This window comes from Triticum dicoccoides, chromosome 1A (genome assembly GCF_002162155.2).
Source record: "Triticum dicoccoides isolate Atlit2015 ecotype Zavitan chromosome 1A, WEW_v2.0, whole genome shotgun sequence".
NCBI classification, from domain to species: Eukaryota; Viridiplantae; Streptophyta; class Magnoliopsida; order Poales; family Poaceae; genus Triticum; species Triticum dicoccoides.
Window position 1 is genome coordinate 124,250,086 of NC_041380.1, and position 15,652 is coordinate 124,265,737.

Here is a 15,652-nt window from a genome sequence, read left to right on the forward strand (position 1 = left end):
TTCTATTTGTTTTCTTTTCTTTATGTAATTGGCAATATAAGGATTTTCAATGCAATTCATCGCACAATACATATAAATTTCCTCTAGATCAAAGCCAAGAAGTTTGTAACGGGCAAATTCTGGAAGATGATTAGTTAAACGTTTCATGTCTTCATAACCCATAAGCAAACTAAGTTCATTATAATGTGCAAGCGAAATCAAGTCATCACAAATTTTTGACACTATTAGATCATGGAACAATTTGCATCGGATAGCTAAATGATCCTGTTCATTGCAAAGTCCACAAGTACGGCCAAGAAAATTTAAATTTTCAGCACAATCATCTAGTATTTCTTGCAACAATTTAGTTTCTAAGTACTTATGCTTCTTGCAATATCTATCTTCCCTTTTTGGTGTATACTTACAAACCCAATGCACTCCACAAAAATTGACATGTTTATAGGAGACATTTTCATCAGAACTAGTGCAATCATCATTAGTATCATGGATATTCAAAGAATTCGTACTAACAACATTGCAATCATGCTCATTATTCAAATATTTAGTGCCAAACATTCTAATGCATTCTTCTTCTAGAACTTGAGTACAATTATCGGAATTCTTATTTTTATGATAGATATTAAAAAGATGAAGCATATGAGGCATCCTTAATTCCATATTTTTTATAGTTTTTCTTTTATAAACTAAACTAGTGATAAAATAAGAAACAAAAAAATTTGATTGCAAGATCTAAAGATATACCTTCAAGCACTCACCTCTCCGGCAACGGCGCCAAAAAAGAGATTGATGTCTACTACATAACCTTCTTCTTGTAGATGTTGTTGGGCCTCCAAGTGCAGAGGTTTATAGGACAGTAGCAAATTTCCCTCAAGTGGATGACCTAAGGTTTATCAATCCGTAGGAGGCGTAGGATGAAGATGGTCTCTCTCAAGCAACCCTGCAACCAAATAACAAAGAGTCTCTTGTCTCCCCAACACACCCAATACAATGGTAAACTGTATAGGTGCACTAGTTCGGCGAAGAGATGGTGATCCAAGTGCAATATGGATAGTAGATAAAGGTATTTGTAATCTAAAATTATAAAAACAGCAAGGTAACTAATGATAAAAGTGAGCATAAACTGTATTGCAATGCGTTGAAACAAGGTCTAGGGTTCATACTTTCGCTAGTCCAAGTTCCCTCAACAATACTAACATAATTAGATCACATAACTATCCCTCAACATGCAACAAAGAGTCACTCCAAAGTCACTAATAGCGGAGAACAAACGAAGAGATTATGGTAGGGTACGAAATCACCTCAAAGTTATTCTTTCCAATCAATCCGTTGGGCTATTCCTATAAGTGTCACAAACAACCCTAGAGTTCGTACTAGAATAACACCTTAAGACACAAATCAACCAAAACCCTAATGTCACCTCAAGTATTCGTGGGTATGATTATACGATATGCATCACACAACCTCAGATTCATCTATTCAACCAACACATAGGACCTCAAAGAGTACCCCCAAAGTTTCTATCAGAGAATCACGACTAAAACATGTGCCAATCCTTATGCATAGGTTCATGGGCGGAACCCGCAAGTTGATCACAAAAACATACATCAAGTGAATCACGTGATATCCCATTGTCACCACAGGTACGCACGGCAAGACATACATCAAGTGTTCTCAAATCTTGCATATGCCCGTGCGTTGCAACGGGAAAATTTTGCAAAACCTGCTCCACACGCCGGTACGCGGCACTTCATATATTGAAATATGTGACGTGTGAAAGTATACTATCCAATGTGTTACGGAAAACATTTCAAATAGCATGAAACAACTAATTCAACAACTGACGTCACATTACAAGCTATACCCTTAAGTCAGTCTAGTCATCTTTCTTATAGTAGCAAAACAAATATTTCTTGAGAACTTGCAAGTAATTATGATGAATATAATCTATAGAACTATGTTGTCCTACCAAAGAAAAAACTTCAATTTTGTTGGCCCAACAACATGGTATCCAGCTATTCACTTGAGATGGGCTCAACAGCCATCCGTCGTGAAAACCATTGAAAAAAGCGGCAGGTGGATGTGCAACACCAGAGACCATCCGTCTTGCTACTGAAGGAGATGGATGCGCACATGAAGAGGCAATTTTACAGAAAAGACAATGTATTTTTGGTATTCAACCCACAATCCTCGGTGAGTTAAGAAAAAAACGGTTCGACACTTTCTTTGGGCTGCAGATCGAGCGGCGGCCCACCCGATCCGATCAAGAGCAGGACGACAATGGCAGGGCCAGGACACCGCGGCAGGGCTGCGGGAGGCGGGAATCCCCAATTGAAATATAGTACATGAACATACATATAGAAAAATAATATATGTACATATACTATTTTTTGTGGTGGATGAATGTTATCCGAAAAACTGTAGTCCTATGCTACAGAAAAAGCTCACATAAATAGCTCTTCAAAACAAAGTAGTGGCCTAAAAACTGAAACATTTTGTGTGCTTTCAATGTTGATGAGTTGCTAACATTCCTCTCTTATCTAATTTCTGGCCACATTAGCCTACTGGCATGATGAGTGATTTTGCTTCAGTTAGATACATTGGTTGATTGGATCTTTCGATCTTCAGTTAGCTACATTAGCTACAAGTGTTGTGAATAAGCAAAACACATTTTATAAGAAATTTAGTGATGTCTTAAGAACCTGATGCATGTTGGTTTTACCACTGAGAGCCATCACCTTTGATCTACCGACAAATAGTCAGAAACCCACTTATAGTTTTAATCCAGTGAAGTGTTCAGTATGAAAAAACTAAGCTCATATCACGTGGTGTGGCCATGATGTAGAGCGATACTACTAATTAATAAGTGAGACTTGCCAAATACACCGGAGAATAAACATGAGCCATGAACTTAACCTGTGGACTCATGAACTAAACCATACAGTAATATCAAACTAAAACATGAAGTATGTCAGCCACGAAGAGATGTTGTTTTTCACCTATCTCAATTAGAGTACATCCTGGTGTTTTCATCATCTTCCTGCTCTTGGCCTTGTTCTTCAACAAACCTGCTTCAGAGTACTGTTTCTTTGTTGTGTATAGATTGGAGAGCAGCATGTAGTAGCCAGTGTAGACACACCATCAGAAACAAGATAGTGATATGTGCGTCTCAACCAAATCGCATGATGCACCTGCTCCAATGCCGCCGCTGTCTCTAATGCCCCTCGGGATGCAGTTCCTAGCATTGTAGATGCCACAAAATGCAAGGATCTGCTGGAACATGGGCCGTTTCATTAAACATTAATCAAACATATATGGTCCAGCCAAATGTAGGTGGCTGGGTTGTTTTTCAGCAACTAATCTGCAAGGACATATTAAAAAATGACCAATGAATACACTTAAATGTGCAAATGTTGATTCTTGAACAATTAAGATTGAGACAGAAGCTACTATTAGGATGAGTTTGCAAACATCAATTGGTTGGCAAGTAACGTCAATTGCTTATGCATTGATATACGTCTCTTGTCATATGCAGATTTTACCTAGCCATATTACACATAGCAAGGGAAGCTTAAGATATAAACTGTAGGCAAGGAGACGAAGCACCACAACCACATGTTCTTGCTCGCCTAACTTTCTTCATAGGTGTCACTACCAGAAAAAACAAACACACACAAAAATCAACACTATTACTGGATGCTCCAGATCTCAGGCTCGCCTCATCTCACCTACCTCCTGCTTAGCTGTGTAGTTGCAGCGCCGACCAGGCAGCATGACACTACCAACGCGCGCTAGATATCAGTATCAAGGCAAACTCGCCATCAACGAAACGATCTTTCCGCTGTTCTATCAGCGGGAGGTATACTTTACCAACACTGAACATTCGGACTTCTCAGACAAAATATTGGACGCACATGAGGATTAATTTCTGGACTTCATTGGCGCATGCACACATTTTATTTTTCGTCAAGTAGCTCTGGGAATGAGGTCCCTTTTGTTAGGAAATATGCAACTCGTATTCCCATGAGGCCATAGGCCGATATATATACATGTACAGGTGTGGAACATATGCAGGAAACCCCTTATACAACGGGATAAATACAAAGGGGTACATGACTTATATTATAACTCTAACCCCCTCCCCCCCCCCTCAAAATCATGGTGGATGAACAACACTGAGTTTGGAGAGATAAAAGCCATGTTGTGCTCTAGTCTGAGCCTTCGTCAGGAAATCCGCCAACTGCAACTCGGAAGGCACATACTGAAGAGCAATAACCTGATCCTGCACACCAGCGCGCACATAGAAAGCATCAACACCAATATGCTTGGTGAGCTCATGCTTCACAGGATCGCGTGCAATGCTGATAGCACCTGTACTGTCAGATAAGAGCAGAGTCGGTGTAGTGACAGAAACACCAAAATCCTGAAGTAACCACCGTAACCAAGTCACCTCTGCCGTCAAAAGAGCCATTGCTCGCAACTCAGCCTCGGCACTCGAACGGGAAACTGCAAGCTGTTTCTTCGTCTTCCAGGCAATGAGAGAACCACCAAGAAAAACACAGTAAGCAGAAAGTGAACGGCGATCTGAAGGATCACTAGCCCACGTAGCATCCGAATAGGCCTGAAGCTGTAAAGAACTGGAGCGAGGAAAGAATAGACGGTGAGAGATCGTGCCTCGAAGATATCGAAGAACACGAAGGAGATGACTATAGTGAACCGAGGTGGGAGCAGAGACAAACTGACTCAGAATATGAACCGGATAAGAGATGTCCGGACGAGTGACAGCTAGATAGACAAGACTGCCAACAAGATGACGATAACGCGTTGGGTCAGGGAGAGGATCACCATCAGTAGCACGGAGGTGAACATTGAGCTCCATAGGAGTCTCAACAACGCGCTCGTCGGTAAGAGCAGCACGAGCAAGAAGATCCTGGATATACTTTTCCTGGGATATAAAAAAGCCATCAGAGGTAGAAGAGACTTCAATCCCAAGAACGTAGCGAAGAGGTCCAAGATCAGACATAAGAAACTGCTCACTAAGACGGGCCTTTACAAAGGCAATATACTCGGGGTCATCCCCCGTGATGATCATGTCATCAACATAAAGAAGAAGAAGAGTCCGACCACGAGGAGAAAGGTGAATAAACAATGCTGGATCATGAGCACTTGCTAAAAAACCAGCAGCAGTGATCACAGAGGCAAAGCGCTCAAACCAGGCGCGGGGGGCTTGCTTAAGGCCATAGAGAGAGCGACGAAGACGACATACCATGCCATCAGGAACAGAATACCCAGGTGGTGGCTGCATGTACACCTCCTCACGCAGCTCACCATTAAGAAAGGCATTCTTAACATCAAGCTGAGATATAGACCAGTGGCGTGCAGAGGCAACGGCAAGAAGTGTACGAACAGTGGTCATATGGGCCACAAGAGCAAAAGTCTCGTCATAATCACGACCATGCTCCTGCTGAAAACCACGAGCCACAAGACGAGCTTTGTGACGCTCAAGAGAACCATCGGAGCGAGTCTTAACCTTGTAGACCCACTTACAAGTGATCGGACGGACTCCGGGAGGAAGAGAAACAAGATCCCAGGTACCAGTGCGTTCAAGAGCAGCAATCTCCTCTGCCATCGCAAACTGCCATTCAGGATGAACAACAGCCTGACGGTAAGAAGTCGGCTCAACAACAGCAGCACCAGCGGTGGGAAATCCAAAGCGATCAACAGGCGGACGAGGACGAGAACGCAAGCCATAAGTAGGCTGAGAGGAAGATGACGACTCATCCACAGAGGCATCGACTGGTCGTGGACGACGAGTGTAATGCTGAGGAAAAGATGGAATAATAGAAGGAGGAATCGTCAAGGTAGAATCGGGGGGTGGCGACGAAGAAGTCACCGGAGATGAAGGTGTAAAATCCGATGACAGGCTGGGAGAGGAGACCGGGGAGGAAGTCATCGGAGATGAAGGTGGAGAACCCGGTGACATGCTAGGCGAGGAGACCGGGAGGATGGTGGCTGCAAATCAACTAGAGGTGGAGAAGGAGAGGAAGTGGAACGGAGAGGTACAGTCTCGACGGGGGTGATAGGTGAGTCAGGAAAAGTGAGGAAAGAGATATCCTGCACTAAAAAAGTCGAGGAAGATGGGCGTGGGTAGAAGGGACGAGACTCATCAAAAGTCACGTCTCGAGAGATACGCATCCGACGACCAATAGGATCCCAACAACGATAGCCCTTATGCTCATCACTGTAGCCTAAGAAAACACACTCAACAGACTGAGCGGTCAGTTTGGTGCGTTCGCGAGGGGCAAGAAGAACATAGCAAACACAACCAAACGAGCGAAGCATCGAATAATCGGGAGAACGATCAAAAAGTCGCTCGAAAGGAACACCACCCTGTAGAGCAGCGGAAGGCTGTATATTGATAAGATAGGTGGATGTGGAGACGGCCTCAGCCCAAAAATGAGGCGGGAGAGAGGCAGCAATCATCAATGCACGAGCCGTCTCAAGAAGATGTCGATGCTTTCGCTCAGCCACACCATTCTGAGCATGAGCAGCAGGACAAGAGAATTGGGAGAGAGTCCCGTGCTCAGCAAGAACACCACGCAACATCTTAGAGATATACTCGCCAGCGGAATCAGCACGAAAAACACGAATGGGTGAAGAGAACTGAGTATGAACCATGGCAGCAAAACGCTTATAAATAGACAACACCTCAGAACGAGAAGTCATGAAATAAAGCCATGTGTAACGAGAGAAATCATATATGAAAATAATATAGTATTTATGACCACCTTTCGAAGCGAAAGGGGCCGGACCCCATACATCAGAATGGACTAAATCGAAAGGACGCTTGGACACTGACTCACTATGTGAATATGGTAACTGAATCTGCTTGCCAAGACAACAACCCTGACACTCTAAAGAGACATCTCCTGAGACAGACCCCAGAAGACCTCGACGAACTAAAGAAGACAACCGAGAACCACACAGATGACCAAGTCGATGATGCCACTGCTGGAAGGAACCAGTAACGGAGGCGACAGAAGCGGAAGAACTGGCGATGGTGGTGGCAGCGGAAGGAACATGAAGCCAGTCCAACTCCCAAAGACCCTGAGAATCACGGCGGCGAGGGCCAGCCCCAACCAGAGTGTGCGTGCGACGGTCCTGGGCAGAACAAGAGTCAACGTCAAGGATGACGCGACAACCAGAATCTGTAAGTTGACCAGCTGAAAACAGATTCATGGTAAGTCGAGGAACATGAGCAACATCAGGAACAGAATAAGGAGTGGTAAGATTGCCTCTACTAGCAACAGAAAGTGGAGTACCATCAGCAGTGAAAACATGAACAGGAGAATCCAGTGATCGAAGAGAGGACAAAGTGGAAGAATGAGAAGACATATGAAAAGAAGCTCCAAAGTCCAGAACCCATGGGGATGTACCTGACTGTGTAGAGGGTGATTGCTCAGTGCGGGAAGCATCAGTCACAGAACCAGCAGTACCCGTCGAGGAAGAACCTGAAGCCGCGAGCAGACGCTTAAGTCTCAGAATATTCTGCTCAGTCAAAGCAATGGCTGAAGCTGTCGAGGTAGATGACGAAGTCCCTGAAGATGATGATCGAGCCTTGCGCAGGTGTTTCTTCTTCGTGTAGCACTGAGACTCAAGATGACCATCATTGTTGCAATAGTCGCAATGTGGACGGGGGCGACCTGAGCCTCCAGAAGGAGTGGGCAAGAGCGGCGGAGCACTCGAGCGAGAAGGGGTCGGTGCAGCAGGTGGCGTAGGAGCACGAGTAGCGAGCACAGAGGGAACCTCCAGCAAACCAGCACCACGTAAGCGAGTCTCCTCAGCACGAATCTCAGAAAGCACCTCCATGAGAGAAATACGGCCACGAGCAAACAACTGAGCACGCCGGGGCTCAAACTCCTTACGGAGCCGAGACAGGAACTCATAGACGCGATGAAACTCCAAATTGGCCTGGACAGCCTGGCAACAGGGGCAGGTACGACACCCAGCACTGCGGAGAGAATCAAGCTGGCGCCAGATAGCAGAACTCTGTGCATAGAAGTCATCAACAGTAGAGTCACCCTGCTGAAGAGCATGCTCCTGACGGACCACGGAGAGGTATAAGGCATCACCAGAGGGCTGATAGCGCTGACGAAGACGGGTCCACATCTCAAAGACAGTAGGAAGACCCAGAAATTCAGAAGCAAACTGAGGCAGAACACTAGCAGTGAGAACAGCTGCAGCACGAGCATCATCATCAAGCCACTGGGTGTAAACAGACAGAGCACCATGATACGTCTGAAGAGCCTCCTCATAAGCCAAAACCCTCCCATCATAAGCACGATCAGCAGCCTCATCAGCAAGCTTAGCCGCATCCTTGGCGACCTGATTAGCATCCATAGGAAGAACCGATGGAGTTGGCGGAGTAGGGGCCACCGGAGGAACTGGACGTGGCGGACAGCAGACCTCGCCAGAAAGAACACCCCAGAGACGGATGCCACGCATGTGAATGCGCATAAAGCCAGTGAACTCGGTGTAGTTAGTACCATCAAAGATCACCGGACAGCGAGGGACAGCAACATAGCCCGATGCAGCAGACATTTTTTTTTGTGTGTGTGTGTTAGTCAGGGGCAGACGAACGTAGCAGACCAATCAGCCGAGATCCGGCGGCGTGACGAATCAATACACCAGCACCACGTATCAGCAGAAGCAGCAAGCAGCACCCGTAGGAAGTGGCTAGCACCACGTATCACCGGAGAGCAAAGTAGCACTACGTGGAGATGTAGCACGGATCGATGAGATCTTCAACTGAGGACAAACGGGTGATTGATCTGGAGGCCCGGTCCTGCCGTGGGCAGATCTGCAGGCAAGCAAACTCCTCCGAGATCGGCAGCTGGCAGCAGATCAGATCCAGAGGAAGCCGGCTCGAGCGGGGCCAACTCAATCCAGAGGAAAACCGGCTTGCTCGTGTTCGATCCAGGGAGACGGGACTGGGGAAGGAGCCGGCCTGAGTTGACCTGCAAGGGAGAGTAGCGGGCGTGGAGAGCCGCCGGCTACGATAGACAGAGAAAAAGGAGCAGCGGCCACAGAGGATGGCGGCGACGCGGGTTGGATCAATAGCACGAGTTGCAACGTGCAAAAAAAATTGACCTAGCTCTAATACCATGTTAGGAAATATGCAACTCGTATTCCCATGAGGCCATAGGCCGATATATATACATGTACAGGTGTGGAACATATGCAGGAAACCCCTTATACAACGGGATAAATACAAAGGGGTACATGACTTATATTATAACTCTAACACCTTTAATCCGAATAAGAAAAATACAAAAGTTGTTTATCACTATCCATTTTTTCACCACTACTATATGGTTCCTGTAGTTCGAGTTTATTCTAAATAATAGTAGCATCATTATTACCAACATTCAGTAGGTCATTGCCTCTATATGAATTGGACTTTTTGATATGTGATTCCGCTCTTTTAAAATTTATTCACTATAATCCTTGTACAATGTGTGAGAAATCTGACAAAATATGTTTAGAACTTGAGAAGCATATTAACAAATAAGTGGCTAGCACAGTTTGCAAAACAGAGCATGATGGATGACAGAGAAAGAGAGACAGATAGAGAGAGTATTTTTAGACCTTGAGAAGCATATTAACAAATAGGTGGGCAACACAAACTTGCAAAACATAGAATATTGTATGAGAGACAGATGGGGTTGTAGCGTTGCTTACAGATAAATTTTCTTGTGGACATTCAGCAACTTGGACCATGACTTGGAGCGAGGGATCCATGGTGGTTGTTCTCATCCACAACAACGGCTCTCGCTGTAAGCAACGAAAAAAGAACCCGCATTTTCGAGGTCTCACAGCAGCTGACTGTGGACTCCCCGTTCGGGCTCCGTAAATGTTCACACAGCTGGAATAAAAGGCAAAAGTATTGTCACCTGTTACCTTTCTTTCACGAATTACATTGCATCAGAGAATGGTAAAGGGCAAGGCAAATCACAAAGTAACCTGGTTAACCTATTGCAATATCAGCTCCTTTGTTTTGTTTTCATGGAGCTGATTCTCTATCCAAACAACAACCATCTCACAGGTTGTGCACATAACATCCGAGCCAACATTTTCTATACTGACAACGGATTCAATCCTGTTGATGTGTTAGTTATGTAACCTCAGGTGTTCATTGAGAACTAGTTACTGTCAGTGGTTGTGTTGCAGGGTTCTGTAAAGTGTTGTCCTGGTCGATCCTTGTGTACATGCATGTGAAGTGCACTTTGTACAGTACCTGAAGCAATAATTTGGCCATACATGTGACTTCATTTATCTTGATTTTGACAGACTGTGACTGCATTTAACCACAGAACAAAAATATAACATCTCCATTAGATGAATTATGAGAGATTCTAACTGCATTTTGCTGGACTACACAGAATATAACTAAAAACTGATATTTCACAAGATGTAATTGCACTTGTTGTATATGAATTGAAATGCCATTCCATTAGCAGTACTGAGAGGAACATATAGGTATAGCAGCAATTTGCATGAAGAGAGCTGAGACAAACACAACACTATTTAATTTAAGTTACAATATCGCAGCCATAGGAAAATATAACAGAAACACAAGAGCACTTATTTAGGTCAAGTTTGTATGCCTTTATACATTAAAAATTCCCTCCTTCATCGCTTGTACGGATGCCATGAAATCATTTGAGAACTTATGTGCCTCTTGCATCCTGTAGTAACCAGTGCAAACATATCCGATGGCTAGCTTCTATTTTGGGGCTAGAACATTGCGATCTTAAATAAACGTTACCATGACAAGAAAATTTGTTGGCAAGCCATCACATACATGAAAGCTGGGGCATCCCCGAGGCACTCATCGTCGATGGTCAGGCGACCGCCGCCGCAGCTTGATCACAACTCCTTGATTGTACTCCCTCTGTTTCTAAATATGTCTTTTTAGAGATTCCACTACAAAACTACATACTTGATTTATATTTGGGTAGATACTTTTCAGTGATTGAAAATATTTGAGATAGATCATAGAGCTGGTGTATATTAATCAGGCAGGGGAAGAAGGAACATACTTGATTTAGGCCGTCAGACTGTTAGTTGTAACCATGTTATTCTGTCGAGCTTTTCCATCAAGCTGTCGAAAAAGTATCAAAGTAGAAGTTGTTAAACATGAAACTACCAAGTTATCTACTGTGCTATTGTGGTTGTGAATCAGAGTAAGGTCCTTCAACTGAGGTTCTTGCCATTTTTAGTTAGCAACTAATTGTCTTGAGGCGCTCTGACCCCAATGTACCCATGGTCTGACCATGAGATTTATTATCCATCAGAAGCTCGCAGCCTTTTTCTTGACTTCATGCCCTTTTCAAGTGGAGTTGCAGAGTATGAATAGGGAAATGATCATAGATGGCAACACCTATAATATTATTTATCTTGATAAAGATGCACTGGATTCGCAAGTAGTTTTAGTGTTTTTTTTTCTAAATGGCTCAAGTACTTGAGCTTCTGCAATCATGAAAAACAAAAAAAGGCGTCCTGTCAACTGCTCAAGCTAATAGAACATATCCATTATTTCAAAATTAAAAATTAACAGATCTGCATTGTGCATGATTGTAAACAGCCTATCTCTAAGAAATTGTTTGCATGCATCATCACTCGTAGATATTTAGTAGCAATATTTTATTTATAATATTGTAGACAGTACAAAGGAATCATAACTAAATTTTGCATCAACTTTTCGAGTTTGGCCACCCTGAGCTGTATAGTTGCAGCATGATGAAGACGGCATTGCTCTATGTGTGGTTTCTTAATTTCAACTCAAACAGAGAAGAAGCTTTCTCAATTTCTCAATGTTGCCAATGCTGTTTGGTATGAAGATGTTTTCAGTGCCATTATCCAATAGGCAATATCTATCCATAAATGATCAACAAATAACAAAGTGCATTACTGAGAGAGGATGCAGAGCATCCAGAAGAAGGGCCTAGGCATATATGTGCGCGTAACTTGAGCCGATCAATCGACCAAAATTAGAGCCTCTCTGTCTGAAGAAAAACTTATTGTACCAAAAAGACCAGAGTTTATCACCTTTGTTGCTACGTCTCTGCTGGGCATCATGGCCTCGTATTGGATATCTTTGCTTCTGTGCTGTCAATCTGTCGGGTGTCCGAAAGCGCCTACTGGTTGTCATTTTTGTGTGTCTGCGTGAGAGCATCTAAAAAAGTAAGTCAAGGGTGCATCATGTTATAGGAGAAGAACATCAGCACATAAGCTAACTTGACCTTAACTCCACATGTCGTGGACACCAAATCCATTTTCAGTACACATAATTAAAAACTTCAAATTGATTGAGTTATAATAGTTTTGATATATTTCTATAGTTTTGTAGTTCTGCTAAAATGCAAGTTGGAAACTATTATTAGCATAACATTTCAGCACCTATTCAATGTTCATATCCAAAATTTATGCATCCAGTTTGTTCGAAAAAAATAACTTAATTTTCCTAGATGCATTGGCATGTGCAGTATGTTCACTTTGAAAACAAATTACACCAGGCCTCATACATTAAAGAAAAACCTGGGGAAAAAATGAAGTTCAACTCTTTATAAGCATAACATCAAACATGTTGTGGGCGCAATCTCAAGAAAAGGGGCACATATTTATTTGGGAAGAATGCAGTTGTCCATCCATATATAAGAGATAGAGAGAGGGGTAGCTTGTGAGGGAGAGGAGCAGAAACATCCGTCCATGACCACCAGTACAGAGAGAGGTTCGCATGCTCTGAGCTTCGATTTGAAAAGGTTCTGCAGTAGTGCTATGGGCAGTGGGGCCGAACTGGCGCGTGGTGGGGGTGGGGAGCCTTCCGACGTGGGCAGGCGGGGCGGCGCGCTGGGAAGGTGGCTCCGCACGGCAGTGCCTGGCGAGCGGGTGCTGAAACAACGGCGGCGCTGGATGGATGGGGGCAGGGGCAGATTGAGGGGAGGTAGGAAAAGAGGGGAGATGAATGGAATACCTAGTGGTCAAGTCCTCGTTCGTACTCCACCCGTGGCCTGATTGGTGTCGCCCGAACGGGCGGCTCTGGATCCCTCCGTCTCCCGCGGCCGTCCGTCCGCCGTCGCCCGTCTCCGGCGAGCTCCTGCCCTCCCCTCCTTTCTTCCTTCTTCTCTTCCTCACCTCCCTCTCTTCACTTGCGACCCCTCCTCCCACCTCTGAATCGGCGTCCCCAGGCCCTGCCGGTCCCGGATCCGACCCCCGTGAGCTCCAGCCGTCGCCTTCGTTCTCCATCGAGCAGCCGCCGCCCCAGCCGCTCGTTCTACACCGGGGTATTTTTGCAACGTTATCTCAGAGCCACCCCAACAGGATCACGGGTTGAATACAAAAAAGTGCGGGATCCTTTTTGTAAGAATGAAGTGTTTTCTCAGATACACTTAAGTAGGATTGCGGGTTAATTTCTCAGAAACAGGGGGACTTTTTTGCAAAAAGGCCGACAACGTACGAGCAGAAGCAGTCGCTGGTTTATTAGTAGGTAAAGATGGAGATATATAGGCGGAAGAAGTACGTCAACGGGGCCACGAGGGGGGTGGGCGCGCCCCCTGCCTCGTGGCCTCCTCGTAGATCCCCTCACGTGCACTCCAAGTCTTCTGGGCTTTTTTCCTTCCAAAAATAAGTTCCATGAAGTTTCAGGTCAATTGGACTTCGTTTGATTTTCCTTTCTGCAAAACCCTAAAATAGGCAAAAAAAAAACAGAAACTGGCACTGGTGTAACACCACGGATATGATTTACCCAATATGTACTCCAACTCTTGCCGTTTCCGGCCTTAAGTTATTTTATTTTCTCGGGTTCGGGTTTTTGTCTCCGTGTGTTGTTATCGTTGTCATGCATCTCATATCATGTCATCATGTGCATTGCATTTGCATACGTGTTCATCTCATGCATTCGAGCATTTTCCCCGTTGTCCGTTTTGCATTCCGGCGCTTCGTTCTCCTCCGATGATCATTTCTACCTTTTTTTCATGTGTGGGGATTAAACATTTCCGGATTGGACCGAGACTTGCCAATCGGCCTTGGTTTACTACCGGTAGACCGCCCGTCAAGTTTCGTACCATTTGGACTTCGTTTGATGCTCCAACGGTTAACCGAGGGACCGAAAAGGCCTCGTGTGTGTTGCAGCCCAACACCCCTCCAAGTTGGCCCAAAACCCACCAAAACCCTCTCCATCATCTAGAACGTTCGATCACGATCGCGTGTCCAAAAACCGCACCTAATTTGGACACTCCTAGCTCCCTCTACCTCTATATAAAGAACCCTCCAAAAATCTCCTTCTCCTTCCCCCCGAAAACCTAGCTCCTCGTCCACCGCGCCGCGCCGAACAAAATCCGCGCCGACGGACATTGTCCGCTCCCCCCGCTAGCCACTCCGGGAGCGCCACGTGGCCAGCGCCCGCGCCCACTTCGCCGGCCCGCCCGGGCCCAGGCGGGGCCCCCCGGCCCGAGCCGCCGCTTCCCGCGGGCCAGATCCGCCCGCCGCCCGCGCCCTTCTCCTTCCCTGACGCCGACGAGCCGCCGCCGCCGCCTCTCCGCCTCGGCCACCGTCCGCCGCTCGTTGCCGGACCCGTCCCCGCGCCTCCTCGCCACCCCGCGGTGGCCGGACACCTCCTCGTCGCCGGATCCGGCCGGAGGAGGCCGGATCTACTCTCCCCTACCTCCCTGCCGCTCCGTCGGGCTCGCCGGAGTCGCGGCGACCTCGCCGGAATTTACCTCGGGTTGCGTGCCGCGAGGAACCCTAGATCCGCGGGTGGTCATTTTCTTCTAAGTCCTCAAGTTCTCAGTTCCATATGCCCATGTTCATCGTGCTATAACTTTGCACCCGTAACTCCGTTTTACGCATATAGCATATCAAAATGTTCGTCTCAGAGAGCACATTATTTCATCTCAGTGCATCATTTTCATTTGAGTTCATCTTGATGCCCGAAATGCTGTTGGAAGAATGCTATTTGAGATAATTGTCAGATCTGCTGCTCCAATTAGATATTTGTCATTTTTGCCATGATTATTGTGTGTATGATATGTCCTTGAGCTCTACATGTGTTTTATTATATGTTTTGCCATCTATCCAGAGGTGCAACCCATGTATTTTTGTGATGTGTGTGGTGACTAGCACAATCTTGCAAAGTGGGGCATTCGTTAATGCTGATTTCAGGGACTTAGCATTTCCACTAAGTCCTTGGACTGTTTATCTCATATGGCCATATGTTCATGTTGTTTCCTAGTGACCGTGCCTCTTTTGAGGATGATCAGTAAGGATGTTTTGTTAATCTTGTGGTGCTCTATCCATCCATGTCTTTATTTGCAATTATGGAGCACCCTAGCTTGAGTCAATCGAGCTCTACTTTTGTCATTTCGTGAATCTGGGCAGATTGTCTACTTGTTAGCAATTTTGCCGAGGATGTTGTATTTGATCCGTGCATGCTATGTTATTGTTCTTGCCATGTATAGCTTGTATTTTGTGTATTCTTGATGGGTGTATGATTAGATTGCCATGACATTCTCTGTAGTGAGTGCATCGAGCTCGTAAACATGCCTACTTGATATCTGTTTTCAGCATGCTCCAGTTTTCACTAAGTCTGAGAACT

At 45.3% G+C, this 15,652-nt stretch overlaps 1 protein-coding gene and 1 long non-coding RNA gene across 11 annotated transcripts; both read right to left on the bottom strand.

The window, feature by feature from the left end:
- Positions 1–2,713: 2,713 nt before the first annotated feature.
- LOC119366292 lies at positions 2,714–13,346 on the bottom strand. Of its 10 annotated transcripts, XR_005175997.1 has the most exons (6): positions 13,034–13,346; positions 12,109–12,221; positions 11,100–11,161; positions 10,862–10,951; positions 9,739–10,354; positions 2,714–3,358 (listed from the first exon to the last, which is right to left on the bottom strand). It is a non-coding gene; the product is annotated as an uncharacterized LOC119366292 (long non-coding RNA). The 10 variants fall into 10 exon arrangements; XR_005175991.1 differs by having other exon boundaries at positions 9,739–10,951; XR_005175994.1 differs by having other exon boundaries at positions 9,739–10,957.
- Positions 6,908–9,732, bottom strand: LOC119366283. Its single transcript, XM_037631993.1, has 2 exons — positions 7,434–9,732; positions 6,908–7,158 (listed from the first exon to the last, which is right to left on the bottom strand). The coding sequence occupies exons 1-2, from the start codon at positions 8,596–8,598 to the stop codon at positions 7,112–7,114; spliced, it is 1,212 nt and encodes a 403-aa protein (XP_037487890.1). The 5' UTR covers positions 8,599–9,732; the 3' UTR covers positions 6,908–7,111.
- Positions 13,347–15,652: the final 2,306 nt, after the last annotated feature.